A 13,405-nucleotide genomic window follows, 5' to 3' on the forward strand; every position below is an offset into this window, starting at 1 on the left:
AAATCAAAAGGAAAGAAAACGAAATCAAAAGGAAAGAAAATGAAATCAAAAGGAAGAAAACAAAATCAAAGGAAAGAAAACGAAATCAAATGGCAACTATGTGGAAAAAGGTTGAAAGGCAGCTGCAGAAGGATGAGCTACTGTAGGTAAACTGTCATATCAAAGAATCTGGAATTAAGAAATGGAATTTACCTGAAGAAATTACATTTGAAATGCAGAAGTTCATCAAACTGGCCAGCCCAGCAGCCCAACTCCCACTGCCTGCAACCATCTGCCTGAGCTCTGCTGGGCTGCAGGGAGCTCTGCCCAAACCCACTGTGTTTGGCCCAGCAGGGCATTCCTTCAGCACCTGCTTGTGCCACACCATGTCCCAGCACAGCAGGTTGAAGGACAGCATTTCCCTGCAGCATTCCCAGCCCTGGCCCAGCCCAGCACATACCTTGGTCAGGGCTCCAGGATGGAAAGTCCAGCGGGTTTCGCTGTTGAACTGGACCCTCACGTCCCCTCTGTCCGTGATCCTGTGCACGGTCCCTGTCTGGCCAATGAACTTTTGATAGGGGGGAAAAAAAAGTAGGGGAAAGCCCCTAAATAAATCACATTGCTTAATAGTGGGGAAAGCAGGCATAGATGGCTAAATTACCCAGCATTTCCAATCTACAGACTAACAGTGCTCCCAAACCTGCCTCACATGAGATGCAGCCATTGTTTGTCTACAAAAGCAGGGAAAGGCTCCTTAAGAAGCTCCTTTAAAGTAGCAGCATATTGGGGAGGAGGGGGGTAGGAATACAAAGTGCAAAAAAATCCTGGAAAATGCAGCACAAACTGTCCTCTTCCCAAATGACAAAGGTGGGCAGAGATCACAATATTGTTCTGCATTATAATACCAGCAAAGCACATCCTGAGAGGGAAAAAAAAGGGGCATGGTAGAGGAGATGAAATAAAGTATAGTTGTGTAGTGCAGTGCTCTAGAACTGTTGGTTCTGGCAGGTCCTGAGCAGCTCATAGTTTAGAAGGAGGCAAAAAGGACCAATTTCTGAAATGACAGGAAGTTACTGTTTTACATCTCATAAAAATCTCTGTTTAATATCCCCCTCTCTACACCTGCATTCACCAACAACAGGAATTCAGGAGCACAGAGGTTTTAACAACCAACAGACACTGGGAACCACAGAGCAGCATTCAAAAACTACAGCTTTGGGGATGGAATAAAAAATTCCTGGCTCCACTGGCAGCCTTCCTGCCAGAAGATGCCAAGTCCCTGCCTGCCAGGCTGAAGAAAACCAGGAGGCTGATGCTCAGTTAACAGATTTCCGCATGGAAACTGAAATGACACAGTTTGTCTCGACATTTTAAAGCCTGATTTCAAAAAGCCTGCTCACCTACAGGGCAGGTTGGGCCAGGATACATATATAAAGTGACTTTTATAATTTTATAGCACTGCTTCATGCTGTTCCACAGTAATAGGTGTCACTTCTATCTTTACTTCCTCTGCTATCTGGGTTTTTTTAGACAACAGGTGACAGCAGAGTGAGAGCTCTTCAATCTAAAGACAAGACAACAGGCTAGGCTCCAAGAATATCATATGGGCTGAGAAATTTTAGCCCTGGCCAGGGACAGAGCCCACTGTTGACAGAACACATAACTTCCATTAGCAAAGAAGCCAAGTAAGGAATGGATCCAGAACCATTCCAGAAACCAGAAAAGGTCCACGGCTCATTTAAAAACAGACAAACCTGCCATTATTTTTTTGCTCCCAAGACTTCTGAGCAACTCTTGTGCAGGGCTCCACAAGGCAACTGTCACATAAATCCGAGCCTAAAAATAAATCTGACTCCAGTGTCCTACCACTAAAAAAATCTGTATTTGGGCTTCAGTTAACTCAATATAAATGCAGGAGGTACCATGTTACACAAAGATGTTCTGGTAACTTCCTAACCAGTGCCTACCTGTGCAGGCTGAGACAGTGACTGATACTTTACCCAGAGGAGTAACCAGCCTCATACCTCTGCCATTTTGGGGTTCCAGCCTCCATGGCCCTCCTGCATCTCCCTCAGGATGTCGATGTCCAGCAGGCACTTCACCTTGTCCCCGTGCTGGAACGGGTGTCTGTCTGTGCTCTCCTTCCTCTGCAGCTCAGCTGGTTTTCCTGGGGAGAATAACACCACCCACAGACATGCAGGAGGCAATAATACACCTTTGTGCCTCACTGGCTTTGTAACAAGGGTCACAAATTTACATTAATTGAGGTAGAATGGTGCAAAAACACCCCTTTTCTATCTGGGGTATGCCCTAGGTGGAGAAATCAAGAGGATTTACCTCTAATTCTATGAATTAAATATGAGGCAGCTCTAACAAGACACATTCTGTCCCTTCCCAGAGTGGGGAATGCCTTTGAAGGACGCCTCTCATGCCATGGCAGACATCAGGAGCTGTTCTTAGCAGCTCAGTCACCCACAACTGGTGTTCAGCAGACACACCCACTCAGCACCCAAAATAAGTTCTCTTCCACAGGCAGCCACATAACTTGCTTTGAGGAGTGCCTTCCCCTCCTACCCTTCCCGTGCAGAGGGAGGCTGTACCACTGGGATAAACTCCCCGTCCAACCCTTCCCTTCCCTTGTGCTCTTGTCAAGCTGCTCAGGGAGAGGAAAGAACGAGAAAGGCCTGATCCTGCTGCTGCAAACACAGGAACAGATCCCCTATTGTTTTCTTTCAGGGGAGCAAAAGATGGACCCTGCAACTCATTAAAATAAACACAACTAAATTATGCATTGGTAAAGAAAAGTCCAAAAGTACAAATAGTCTCCTTTCATCAGAGTTAAATGTGAATTGCAGCATGTTGCCAACACAGACATCACCTTTTCCAATCACTTTTTCTAATCTCTCTCTCCCAGGCAAGTATTTGGCAGCTCCATTCTCAGAACTCTCCCTTTGGTCACGTCCCCTCCAACACACTTTTGGGTCCACCAGAGCAATGATATTTGCTCTGTAAAAGCACAGTGAGCACCAGCTGAACCACTGCCTGCCTGAAGAACTAAAAGCTCTGGGTTAACAGAACTGACACTGGGTTGAATTCTCCATGACAGAGTGGGAGTTCCCTGTATTTCCAGCAGGGAGTTGCCTTGGCAGAAGATCCCTCGCTGGGACACGGCTGTGGGCACCTGATGGTTTTACCACAGCACTATTTCATTAACCACTCTGAAATCCAGCAGTAGGTTCACACACAAGCCACTTCTCTTCAATGGCACATATGATGTAGGAACTTTACAAAACCACCTGCTGCTTTTCTGCCCTCCAAGCAAAACGGCTTTAGTATCTCCCGACGGCATCTGAATTTCCCAGCGGGCGACTTGTCTCTACACACCTAATTTCGGGAGATGCTCCTTGTAGTAGAAGCCCCCAGAAGCCTCCACGGTGCATTTCAGGTCCACCTTCCCCTTGTGCCCCACCCTGTAGACGTTGGTGGTCCCGTCAGACCATGTCACGCTGGCCACGCTGCGCCCGGTCTCCACGTCCCAGCCGCGGATATCGACCACGCGGCCGGTTTTACCTTCACCACCTGAGGGGGAAAAGGGAAAAATCAGGAAAGTTAAATCGTGACACGACTCGGTTTGGCCAGCTAGGAGTGTGTTAAACTCACTGAGAGCCAGCCAGCCATCTACTTTGGAATACAGATGTGGAAAAAAGCTGAATTCTGTGTAGAATTCCTCCTGGTGTGCGTGGCCTAGGTTAGGGAACACACAGTGTCATGGCACCACACTGTGGCAAGACAAAAAACAGTGATGTGAAACCCACCCAAGATCTTTAATTTCTCCCCAACACCAGCCAGGTGGAAGAGCATCAAATAAGGTTTGTTCTGGTACTTCTCTTCACCTGCCCAAGCAAGGAGCAGTACACTGGAGAAACCCAGAACAGGAGGATATGTGTGTGGAGATAAGTCTGGTTGGGCACATGGGACATGTTGCCATCCAAGAGACAGCAGTCTATGAACACTGAACCTAATGAAGTCAGTTTGCAGATTCCCAACCCAACTGTGCTGCCAAGTCACTTGGGCAAGTCCCAAACGGGGACAGCAACATCTGTCTGTCTGAGTGGACAAAGAGCTTCTAATTGCCTCTAAAGTCTTGAAATTTAACAGCTTAAAGGAGTTTAATTCCTCATCTAACTGCACATCTGACTAAAAAGCACAACACAAACCAGTGGGCTTTCGTGCCAGACCTATCAATGACAGGAGGAGCAAACTGCTGTGGGCGGGGGCAGCTCCACCAAAACCAGGGCACTGCTGCTCAGAGACCACCTGGGGGGCTGGATTTAGGGTTTTTAGGGTTCTTCCCACTGGTCTTGCTGGTGTAACTGGTTTCAGGTCACCACCATCGTAAGCAACACGAGTCTCAGACATGTAAATGTCCATCTGATCTCAACAGGATGGATGAGCTGTATTGAGCATAAGCTGCTTTTGCTCTCAGACCCTGCAAGTATCCACGTCCTCCACTGAACCCAGAGCTGCAATAAATGGCAGAGTCAACTTTGGAAACCTTTGAACTTCTGACTTAATTCTTAAGGGACAAAAGGAGCTGTAAACATTACAGTGTGAACGGGGCTCTGGAATAGGAACGGACAGTAACAGCTTCCTGAACCCCGCAGCACTAACAGAAATTGGTATCAGTGAATTAAGTACAGTCATTACACTCAAGAACAGCTCTAAAAAAGGCATTTTTGTCCCTCTGCATTTTCAGCCTGAAGTTACAAATCCTACTGAAAGCAGAAACCATTCTCCAGTAACCACAGTAAACAGCTCATTAATGTTCCATGGGAAACCATCCTTGGAGCATTTCTCCTCACTGTTCTTAAAAGTCTCCAAATAAGGATATTCCACAGAACTCCAGAGCAGAAAGGAGTACTGTACACAAAGTCAGACAACCCTTACTCCCACTGTAAATGAAAGTTTTTTCAGGAAAAGATGGGTCTTTGTTTATCATCATGTACACTTATAGTTTTATACAAGAACTTCCAGGGTGGTTCCCAGGGGGGGATTTCATATCTGTGAAACAGGAGCAGGAAAACTTCCCTCCCACACCCTCAATGAATGCATATGGTTTATGTCACAGATATGTGACAAATAATCAATCCAAGGAAAGAAGGAATATTTAATACTCTAAACAACAGCAACCTGCATCCTCCGAGCAGCTCCCCAGAAGCTGCTGCTCAGCACATGCACTTTCAATTTGCCAAAAAGAAAAAACAAAATTTTATGTGATTTATGTTTAAAAACAAATCCAATGGTGTGTTTTACAGGACATCCCAAAAGCAGCTTACCATCCTGGTTACCCCACTCCCAGTCAGGGCCACGGACCACTTTAGCCCCCTGGAAAGTCCCTTTTAAGGTGATGCGAGTCAAATTCTGTCGAGGACTCACCAGGACTCTGGAAAAAAATAAAATAAGAGAAAACAAATGAATTTATTGTTATTATTGACACTGTATAAAGCTCAGATCCAACTGAGGTCTGTCATATGAGGACTATCCCTCATTTTAAGGGGACACTGATGGACTTCACTGGGGTGCCCATTGCATTAATGCTTTGGAGTCACAGGGAGTTCAGCACATCCCATGCCCTGACCTGCACAGCACAGTTCACCTGCTGAAAGGCAGAGCAGATCAGACCATGGCTACAGCATTCCCAGGATCTCCCAGCCCTTTCCATGTGCCCTGCACTCCACGCTCCAGACACACCCCCCACTCCAGCTCACGGACAAAGGGAAGGTACCTACGTGATAGTGAACAGGGGGTCTGATGTCCTGTTAAAGCAGCTTCCAATTCCCATAGTGTCACAGCAGCTCCTCTGCTGGCTCTGTGCGTGCTCTGCCTGCTCTGCTCCCCAGCAGAAAGCCTTCTCATGAGTTACCCAAGCCACCAAAATCCTCAGAGGGCTGTTTGGGCTGCTCACCCGGGGTACAATCCACTTTTTGAGGCGACTGCCAAGGTGCCCCAATCCATACCCCTGGAGCCTGACAGGCTCTTGGCAACTCCCAGAGCAGACAGAGCAAACCAAGTTCAGCAGCTGTTCCACAGGGCAAGGGGAGGGGAAGCTTATTGGGGGTAGGGCTGACCTCAGAGCACTGTATTTATTTTCCATCTAATACCTACAGAGAGAAGGTGGAGACTCAGAAGGATAAAAAGCTTAGGCCTGAACTTACTGTTTACTTATCCACCAAATGCTTAAGTCTTTTACCTTTCTTAACCTGCTGACGGATCTCCCACCTCTGGTTTACAACCTAATGTGTTTAAAAAGAGGGAGAGATTATTTACACAGGCTCTTATAATGGTGGAATGTTCATTGTCCATACTGCAGCTCAACAGGAGCAAGAGGAAGACCCTTTATTTTGATGGTTGGGATTTTGCCTGGTTTAAGCACCAGCAAGGCTGGATGTTGTTATGAAAGGAGATAATGAGAGTGAGATAGGGAAAAGCTCAGCTAAAAAGAGATGCTGATCAGCATTCATTTTATTGCTCTATGTCAGGCACTAGAGACTAGCTTCAAAAACCAGCATGGATTTGGGCACTGTGTCTGAAACAGCTCAGCTACAACACTGTTTTCACTGTATTTTGTTGCATGTTTTTCTAACAATTCATCAAAGATCTCTCAGTCAAGCCCTGACTGAGTGATAAAAATATACTTCTCTCCTGCAAACCCTACTCTCTCAAGGGAGCTTTTGATGCAAAGATCCTCAGTGATAGTAAAATAAAGCACTGAGCTAAGCTTAAGCAAGATGTTTAAAGAGCAAAAGCACCACGACTCATTCTATTCCTAGCAGAAGTTCCCTTTTTGTGTAGTCACACAACAGGAGTCATTTCCCATCTCAACAGCCCTCACATTAACCCACCACTTTCGGTGAAATCTGTGGCTGGAGACCAGGAAAACAAAGCCAACCACTTCAGAAAGGAAGAAAAATGTTAAGAAGTTCCACCTCTTGCTGGAGACAAACCCACCAGAAAAACCTTCCTTCCCTCCCAAAAACAACGACCCTGCCTTGAACCACCCTGCTGACCAGCACCCAGGAACGATGCAAGAACTTCATGTCCCGAGCCAATGTGTCTTAGATTTTAATCTAATTCAACATGTTTTGCTCCAAACACTGGGTAACAACCGAAGTCATTCGTGTGATGCTAAAATACCCTTGGGATAAAATTAATCACCGCGATGCTGCCTTTAATAACGACGTTAATTATGACAGCCAAAGTCTGCAGCCATTTCTGCCCTACAAATTCCAACGATATTAAATTACTGTAGAGTCCAGAAAACACTTGGGAGCGTGTACTGCACAGAATGAAGTTATGTCTCTCTCCAGCAGGCTGGGAACCACTCCCTGGGGATATTCTGCCTGTGCTCAAGTTTCACCGAGGTGCTTACACAGCTTTTCACATCCCGGGGAGCTCTGCTCCACACAGCTCCAACAGCAGCGCCACCCTGGCTTTGGAGAGACGTGGGACCCAAATGAACTGACCTGGAGAAGTTTAAACAGACTGCTTTTAACTTGCAGTAACGACCCGAGACCCTGCAGGAGTCAGAGACCCTTCACACCAGGCACAGCTGAAGTATTTTGCAAGATAAGAGACTTTTCCACTGCAGGAAGTTCTTATCCCAAAAAGACAAGCACAGTGCACGGGGCTGGAGAGCAGAAGGGATGGATACCCTGAAAGGCAGCAGGCCATAAATACCATGTTCATCTCTTCAGAAAGGCACAGCTGCAAATGAAACTTTCAGCTCACGGTACACACAAACCCACAGCAGACACAAACCCCACATCCCTTCCAGGATGTGCAAAGATTTACACAGGGTGAACTCAAGAAAATCAACACAAAGACCTTGCAGAAACCACAGATAAAACTGACCTCGATGCAAGAAATTCTAGATTCTCTAATCCCCCCCCCCAGCAAAGCTTTTCCTGAAGCACTTCCAGCAGAGGATAAAGGAAGGCAATTCTGACAGATGGCAGGGGCTGCTGGTTGCTCAAGCATGAACCAGACTAAGACAAGGGCGCTGGTGAGGGATCAGGATCACGGAAACCTATTTCAGGAACTGTCTTTACCAAGATTCTTCCTTTTCAATCCTGTCCTTCCTTGACAAGGCAGCAGTTCTTCACAAAACCAGCTGTGTCTTTATAACTCGGGTCTGGGTTGGGCTAAAAGCTCAGTCTTTTTTGGGTGACCTCCAAAGCTCAGCTCAGACTCAGGGTTTCAGATCAACACAGAAGCACCCCTGGGCACACAGAATGAAATAAATGTCTTGTCCTCATCCTTTAAACATGACTATCAGTTCAAAACACAGGCTAAGGATGTTTTAGTGAAGATTTCTCTTGCTTACAGTTTGGATCGTGTAATTCCACAGAAGGTAAAGATAAAATATGTCATTAAAATGCAACCCCTGCTCTACAAATCCAACAGAATATTCCAAAATGAACAAGGGAAGCCCTAATGCGGGGATATGCAATGGTGTTCTGCAATGCACAAGGAGGCAAGCCTTGCCATGATGACATGACATGACGTGACAGTTTGGTATTTTATCTGGCAAATAATGATTTTTTTAAAAGTAAAATTATATTAATTCACTGATAGAACAAATTACTACATAATTTGACATTAAGATATTAATATTTTTTACGGGTTAGGAAACAAACACATCATCACTGAAGAGTCAGATTTGAGTCAACAGCCACCAAAACTTCTGAGACCAACAGCTTGAACTGCCATTGCATAAATAACACATGCTGAAGAGGTTACTGTGTAAATAAACCTGTATCCCCTTTATTGCCCAGTAATCAAACACCCAGCAGTTGTCACTCAGCTGCTGGATTAGTCCAGGCTCACAGTCCAAGCAGCCCCAGATGGAAGGTTGGATTATTAAAGCTGCCTTGAATGGGTCTGCACTGCACTGGCAAACCCAAACCAGAGCATGCACTTGTTCCTGTATCTGATTTCCAAATCCAGCTGGTAACCAGACTAGACAGAGCTGGTTTAAGAATTAGGGTTGAAAATAACTGCACTCTCTGTTTTGACTACAGGATAAAACACAATGTGAGAAAATATTTGTATTTCTTATGCTTGATTACACAGGATATTTCCCTGTGTGGTTTGCTGGCTCCTCCAACTCCATTGTTGGCCAGGGAAAAAAAAACAGGACTTGTGAAAAATTGTTGTGATTTATTGGTGAGTGAGGCCTAGAAAATAGCCTGGGTAAAACATCCCCTACTGAAATTCAGCTCAGTCCCATCCCCAAGCAGGTGATCCAAGCAAAATTCCAGTGCTGTTTTTGCACTGGGATATAATAACACTAATATTTTGTATGAGAGGTAGATTATTTGCAGAATCACCAGAGCGTGCCTGACTATTGCAGCCCTAAAATAAACTTGATGAGTTTTGCTTTGCTGCCCTGCTCCCAGACACTGATTTATCTTCCAATTACCAAGCACATATTCACCAAATGGATACACAACTCTGGAAAAAAAACTCTTCAGTAAAACTGAGCTGTCTATCCTTCTAAGCCAAGGATGAGAGCCTCTCCCACAGCAGCCACAAAACTCAAACCAAAAAAGACCAATAAAATATAAAAACAAGAGGTCAGGAAGAGATTGCCTCTAATAGCAAATTTTAAAAAAACCCCAACAGTACTTCCTGCCACCAGAGGTTCAAACTCAGGTCATTTTAAAACCTGAAATAGCCTTCAGGTAAAGGAGTCTTCAAAGCCTCTTTGGAAAACTGATTGGGAACCCTCTGCAGCGTCTGTCTGGGGTTAAATCCTCCTAAATCCCAGGATTAGTGACCTGCTACAAGGAGCAACGTGTTGGCCTTGAGGGACTGGAAACTCCCAGCCTTTCATCTCTGGTTCAAGAAAGAGTTGATGTGAGAGCTCCATCCCACAGTCCTACATTTGGTCTCACCAGTGGTAACCCAAGGACTGTGTAAGCAACCCCAACTTGGTTCTTCAAATCCAAGATTATGGGATGCTGTCAAACTTGTTGGGATGTCTCTCCATCCACTCCCCTTCAGCTTTCTAACTAATTAACACTCCCCAAAGGGCTCTTCACAGCACTTTGCCTGGGTCCTGACAGCAACACACTCCTGAGGCTCCTTTTGAAGAACCAAAAGATCCCCAGTTCCTGCCAGAGAAAGGAGGAGGGACAATCTTGGTCTCCAAAGGAGACTCATCCTGCGTTTCACAGCCACTCAACAGCAAAACCCAAACTCACACAACATTTACCTGTGTGTCTTTCTAAATACCCAGATTTTGGGGGGGCCTGAGGGAACTGCCAAAGGTTTTATCTTCTACTTTATTTAGCAAAAAAAAAAAAAAAAAAAAAAAAGAGAGAGATGAGTGCTCCAAGCAACAGTGCAGTGAGTCATGAGCCATGCAATTCCTGTTCTTCGAAAAGGACTGTGCACTGCCTGAGGCAGTGTCTGTACAGCTCAGACCTCACTTATTCCAAAGAAATCCTTTCTATGGCATTGTTCAAAGGTGATCCAGGCCCTTTGTTTCACTTTTTTTTTTTTTTTATTTCTTATATGAGGACATTCAATTCTTAATGCAGAGCAACCTCCGGAACACCAGAGCAACAAATCACAGGATTGCATCTGCATTAAAGCAAAGATGTTCCTGCTTCTTCCTTGTTCCTGCACTGAAAGGCATTTCTGGGGAATTCAATTTGCCAGCTCCCTGTACAAAAGCTCCTGCACAAAACACACATTGCACTGTGCCATCCAGCTCAGCCAAACGCCTGGAACAAAACCCACTCCTGACCCGTTTGCTCCAACAGCTGAGTGACTCCTAAGGACCACAATATGCACTCTTCATTCATCTTTAAAATTGCAGCTTCCCACAGCTGGAAGCTTCTTCCTTGAGGATTTCTAATTCCTCTCCATCCCTAAGCTCAGCTGGAATCAGTACCTGCCACACAGAACAGCAGGAAAGGTGTTTTATTATCCAATTACAACTATTACTGCTTTACCCTTACCCCTTACTGAGGCTCCCAGAAGTCACTGTCACATCTGACAGGCTCATGCTGTGTCCCTGAAGTCACACACACACCCCTTTTCCTTTTTTCCTTCTTTTTTTTTTTTTTTCTTTGCTGCTTGGCATTAAGGTCATTGCTCCTGCTAACACACAGTGATGTAAATCAGAATAGTGCTACTTTAACAAAGACTGGGTGTCACATTCTGGCCCGTGTCTAGACTTCTTTTTATCAAATAAAGTTAATTCGTATCACATCTTCTCTAAAACCACTCAATGAGCCACATTCACAGAAAAAAAAAAAAAGAGCCACACTCACAGAAAAAAAAAAAAAAGGCAACGTAATTTAGGAAAAAAACAACCCAACCCAACTCAACAACCACCAAAGCACCATCAGATTTTTGCTACAATGGGCATCTACCTCCAAAGAGTCCTCCAGTGCTTCCAGCATATTCCAGAGCAGTGCTGCAGTGCTCTGGGAAAGTCAAACAACTCACCCAGGACAGCACTGGGTCTGGCAGCTTTCCTGGCCACCCTCCAGGCTCCCTTTTCTCCCTGACAGCAACCACCAGCCTGCCCAATTCCAGCCTGCCCAATTCCAGCCTGCCCAATTCCAGCAGCAGAGTCCAGGCACAGGGCAGGGATAAACCCTGAAAGGAAAACCTGCCCTTGGTACCTCCTTCCCCACTGGGATCCCTCAGGAAAGGAAAGGAGCCCTGCAGAGGACGAGTCCTGGGGAGAAACTGCCTTAAAAATCTGCCTTTGGATCAGGGTGTTCCCAAGGGAATTCAGCTCTGCAGGGCTGGGAGATCCCATGCCCAGGGAAGAAAATCTGGGCTGCTCTGCAGCCTCTCACAGCAACTGCTGCCTACCTTTTTCATTTTTCTCTTTTTTCTTTAAATGTGAGTAGGATTATGTACCTTCAGCTCAAAGAAAAGACACAGTCAGGCTTCCCTGAGTAACTACTTGGAGATAATTATAATATTAATAGAAAGAGAAAAAACCCCACATGCCTATTTTTATATATATATATATATTTATATATACACTGAAATCATGGAGCTCATTTCCAAGCAGGATCTGCCTGGCTTGTCATATTTAACACAAGCTCCAGAAACATCCTAATCTGGTGGATAAACACAAGCCCCAAAGCTCCGAGGGTTGATTCTCTGGACAAACATCCATCCCTGGGCTTGCACTCGGAATTCTGGCTCAACCACACCGGCACAGCTCTGGTAATTAACTCCATGGAGAGCTTCCCATAAGGCAGGAAAAGCAGCTGCAAATCCCACCCTGCTGCCTTTAGCACAGTAATTACACTTTCCATTCCACGGGCGGATGCGAAGCACTGGGATATTTTCAAAGGGAGGCAAAAAAAAAAGGAAAATCAATGACAGAGACAAGCTGATTTCTCATGACTTCTCCTGAAGGCAAGAGGATTAAAAGATTCATCTTCATGCCCGCTTGAGGAGGTGCAAATAAAACTACTGGGGAGACTATTTTTGAGTTCTTCCTCGGGGCAGGAACGAGCAGAGAATTACAGATGCTGTTCCAGAGGCAGCAGTGCAAGAGTAAATGAGAAGTTGTTGTTCTTCAGAGAACAGTTCAGACCCAGCAATTTGGGAGTGACACCCTCCACTCGGTTATCTGAGAACAGCAAACCACGTCTAAAATTATTTAATTGGGTGGGGGAGGAGGAAAAGTAAAACCAGAGCAGATAAATATTTTTAATTTTCACCTTAATCAAACTTCCCAGAAAAATTCTGATTTCTATTTGCTGTGTTTTTCTCAAGCAGCTTCATAAAAGTGCCCAACCCAGTCTTATATTGCTCTGTAGGACGGAGTCCCCACACCTTTTTGATCATGAAAGACAACGAGTAAAAACATTTTGAGCGCTCCCCAATACACGTTTATTTATATAAAAATGCATTTATATAAAAATACAAATACATTTCTATATAAATACATAAAATATAAACAGACATTTACATATCAAATTAATTTGACATATAAATACAGTTCTATATAAATGTAAAAATAAACGTACATACATTTAGATGCAAAATCTTGTTTTATGTATAAATATAGATACATTTTTATATAAATATATTTTACATTTATATAGAAATACATTTATTTCTATATAAGTTACACAGAAATACATTTATTTCTACATAAATTACATAGAAATATTTATTTCTATATAAATTACATAGAACTACATTTATTTCTATTAAGTTATACAGAACTACATTTATTTCTATATAAATTACGTAGAAATATTTATTTCTATATAAATTACATACAAATATATTTATTTCTATGTAAATTACATAGAAATATTTATTTCTACATGAATTACATAGAAATATTTATTTCTGTATAAATTACATAGAAATATTT

General features: G+C 44.2%; 1 protein-coding gene across 3 annotated transcripts in view; it reads right to left on the minus strand.

Moving 5' to 3' along the window:
* MIB2 (mindbomb E3 ubiquitin protein ligase 2) overlaps positions 1-13,405 on the minus strand; it is a 41,113-nt gene that overhangs the window by 13,732 nt on the left and 13,976 nt on the right. For all 3 annotated transcript variants that reach the window (XR_003530104.1, XR_003530103.1, XM_027658025.1), the window contains exons 4-7: positions 5,316-5,422; positions 3,364-3,558; positions 2,004-2,146; positions 440-547 (exon numbers count right to left, since the gene is read on the minus strand). Coding sequence is in view for 1 of the 3 variants with exons in the window: in XM_027658025.1 (XP_027513826.1) it covers positions 440-547; positions 2,004-2,146; positions 3,364-3,558; positions 5,316-5,422 (553 nt within the window). In the remaining 2 variants the exon portion in view is untranslated. The remainder of the gene's footprint in view (positions 1-439; positions 548-2,003; positions 2,147-3,363; positions 3,559-5,315; positions 5,423-13,405) is intronic.

Source organism: Corapipo altera, unplaced genomic scaffold (assembly GCF_003945725.1).
Source record: "Corapipo altera isolate COAL_440 unplaced genomic scaffold, ASM394572v1 301, whole genome shotgun sequence".
NCBI classification, from domain to species: domain Eukaryota; kingdom Metazoa; phylum Chordata; class Aves; order Passeriformes; family Pipridae; genus Corapipo; species Corapipo altera.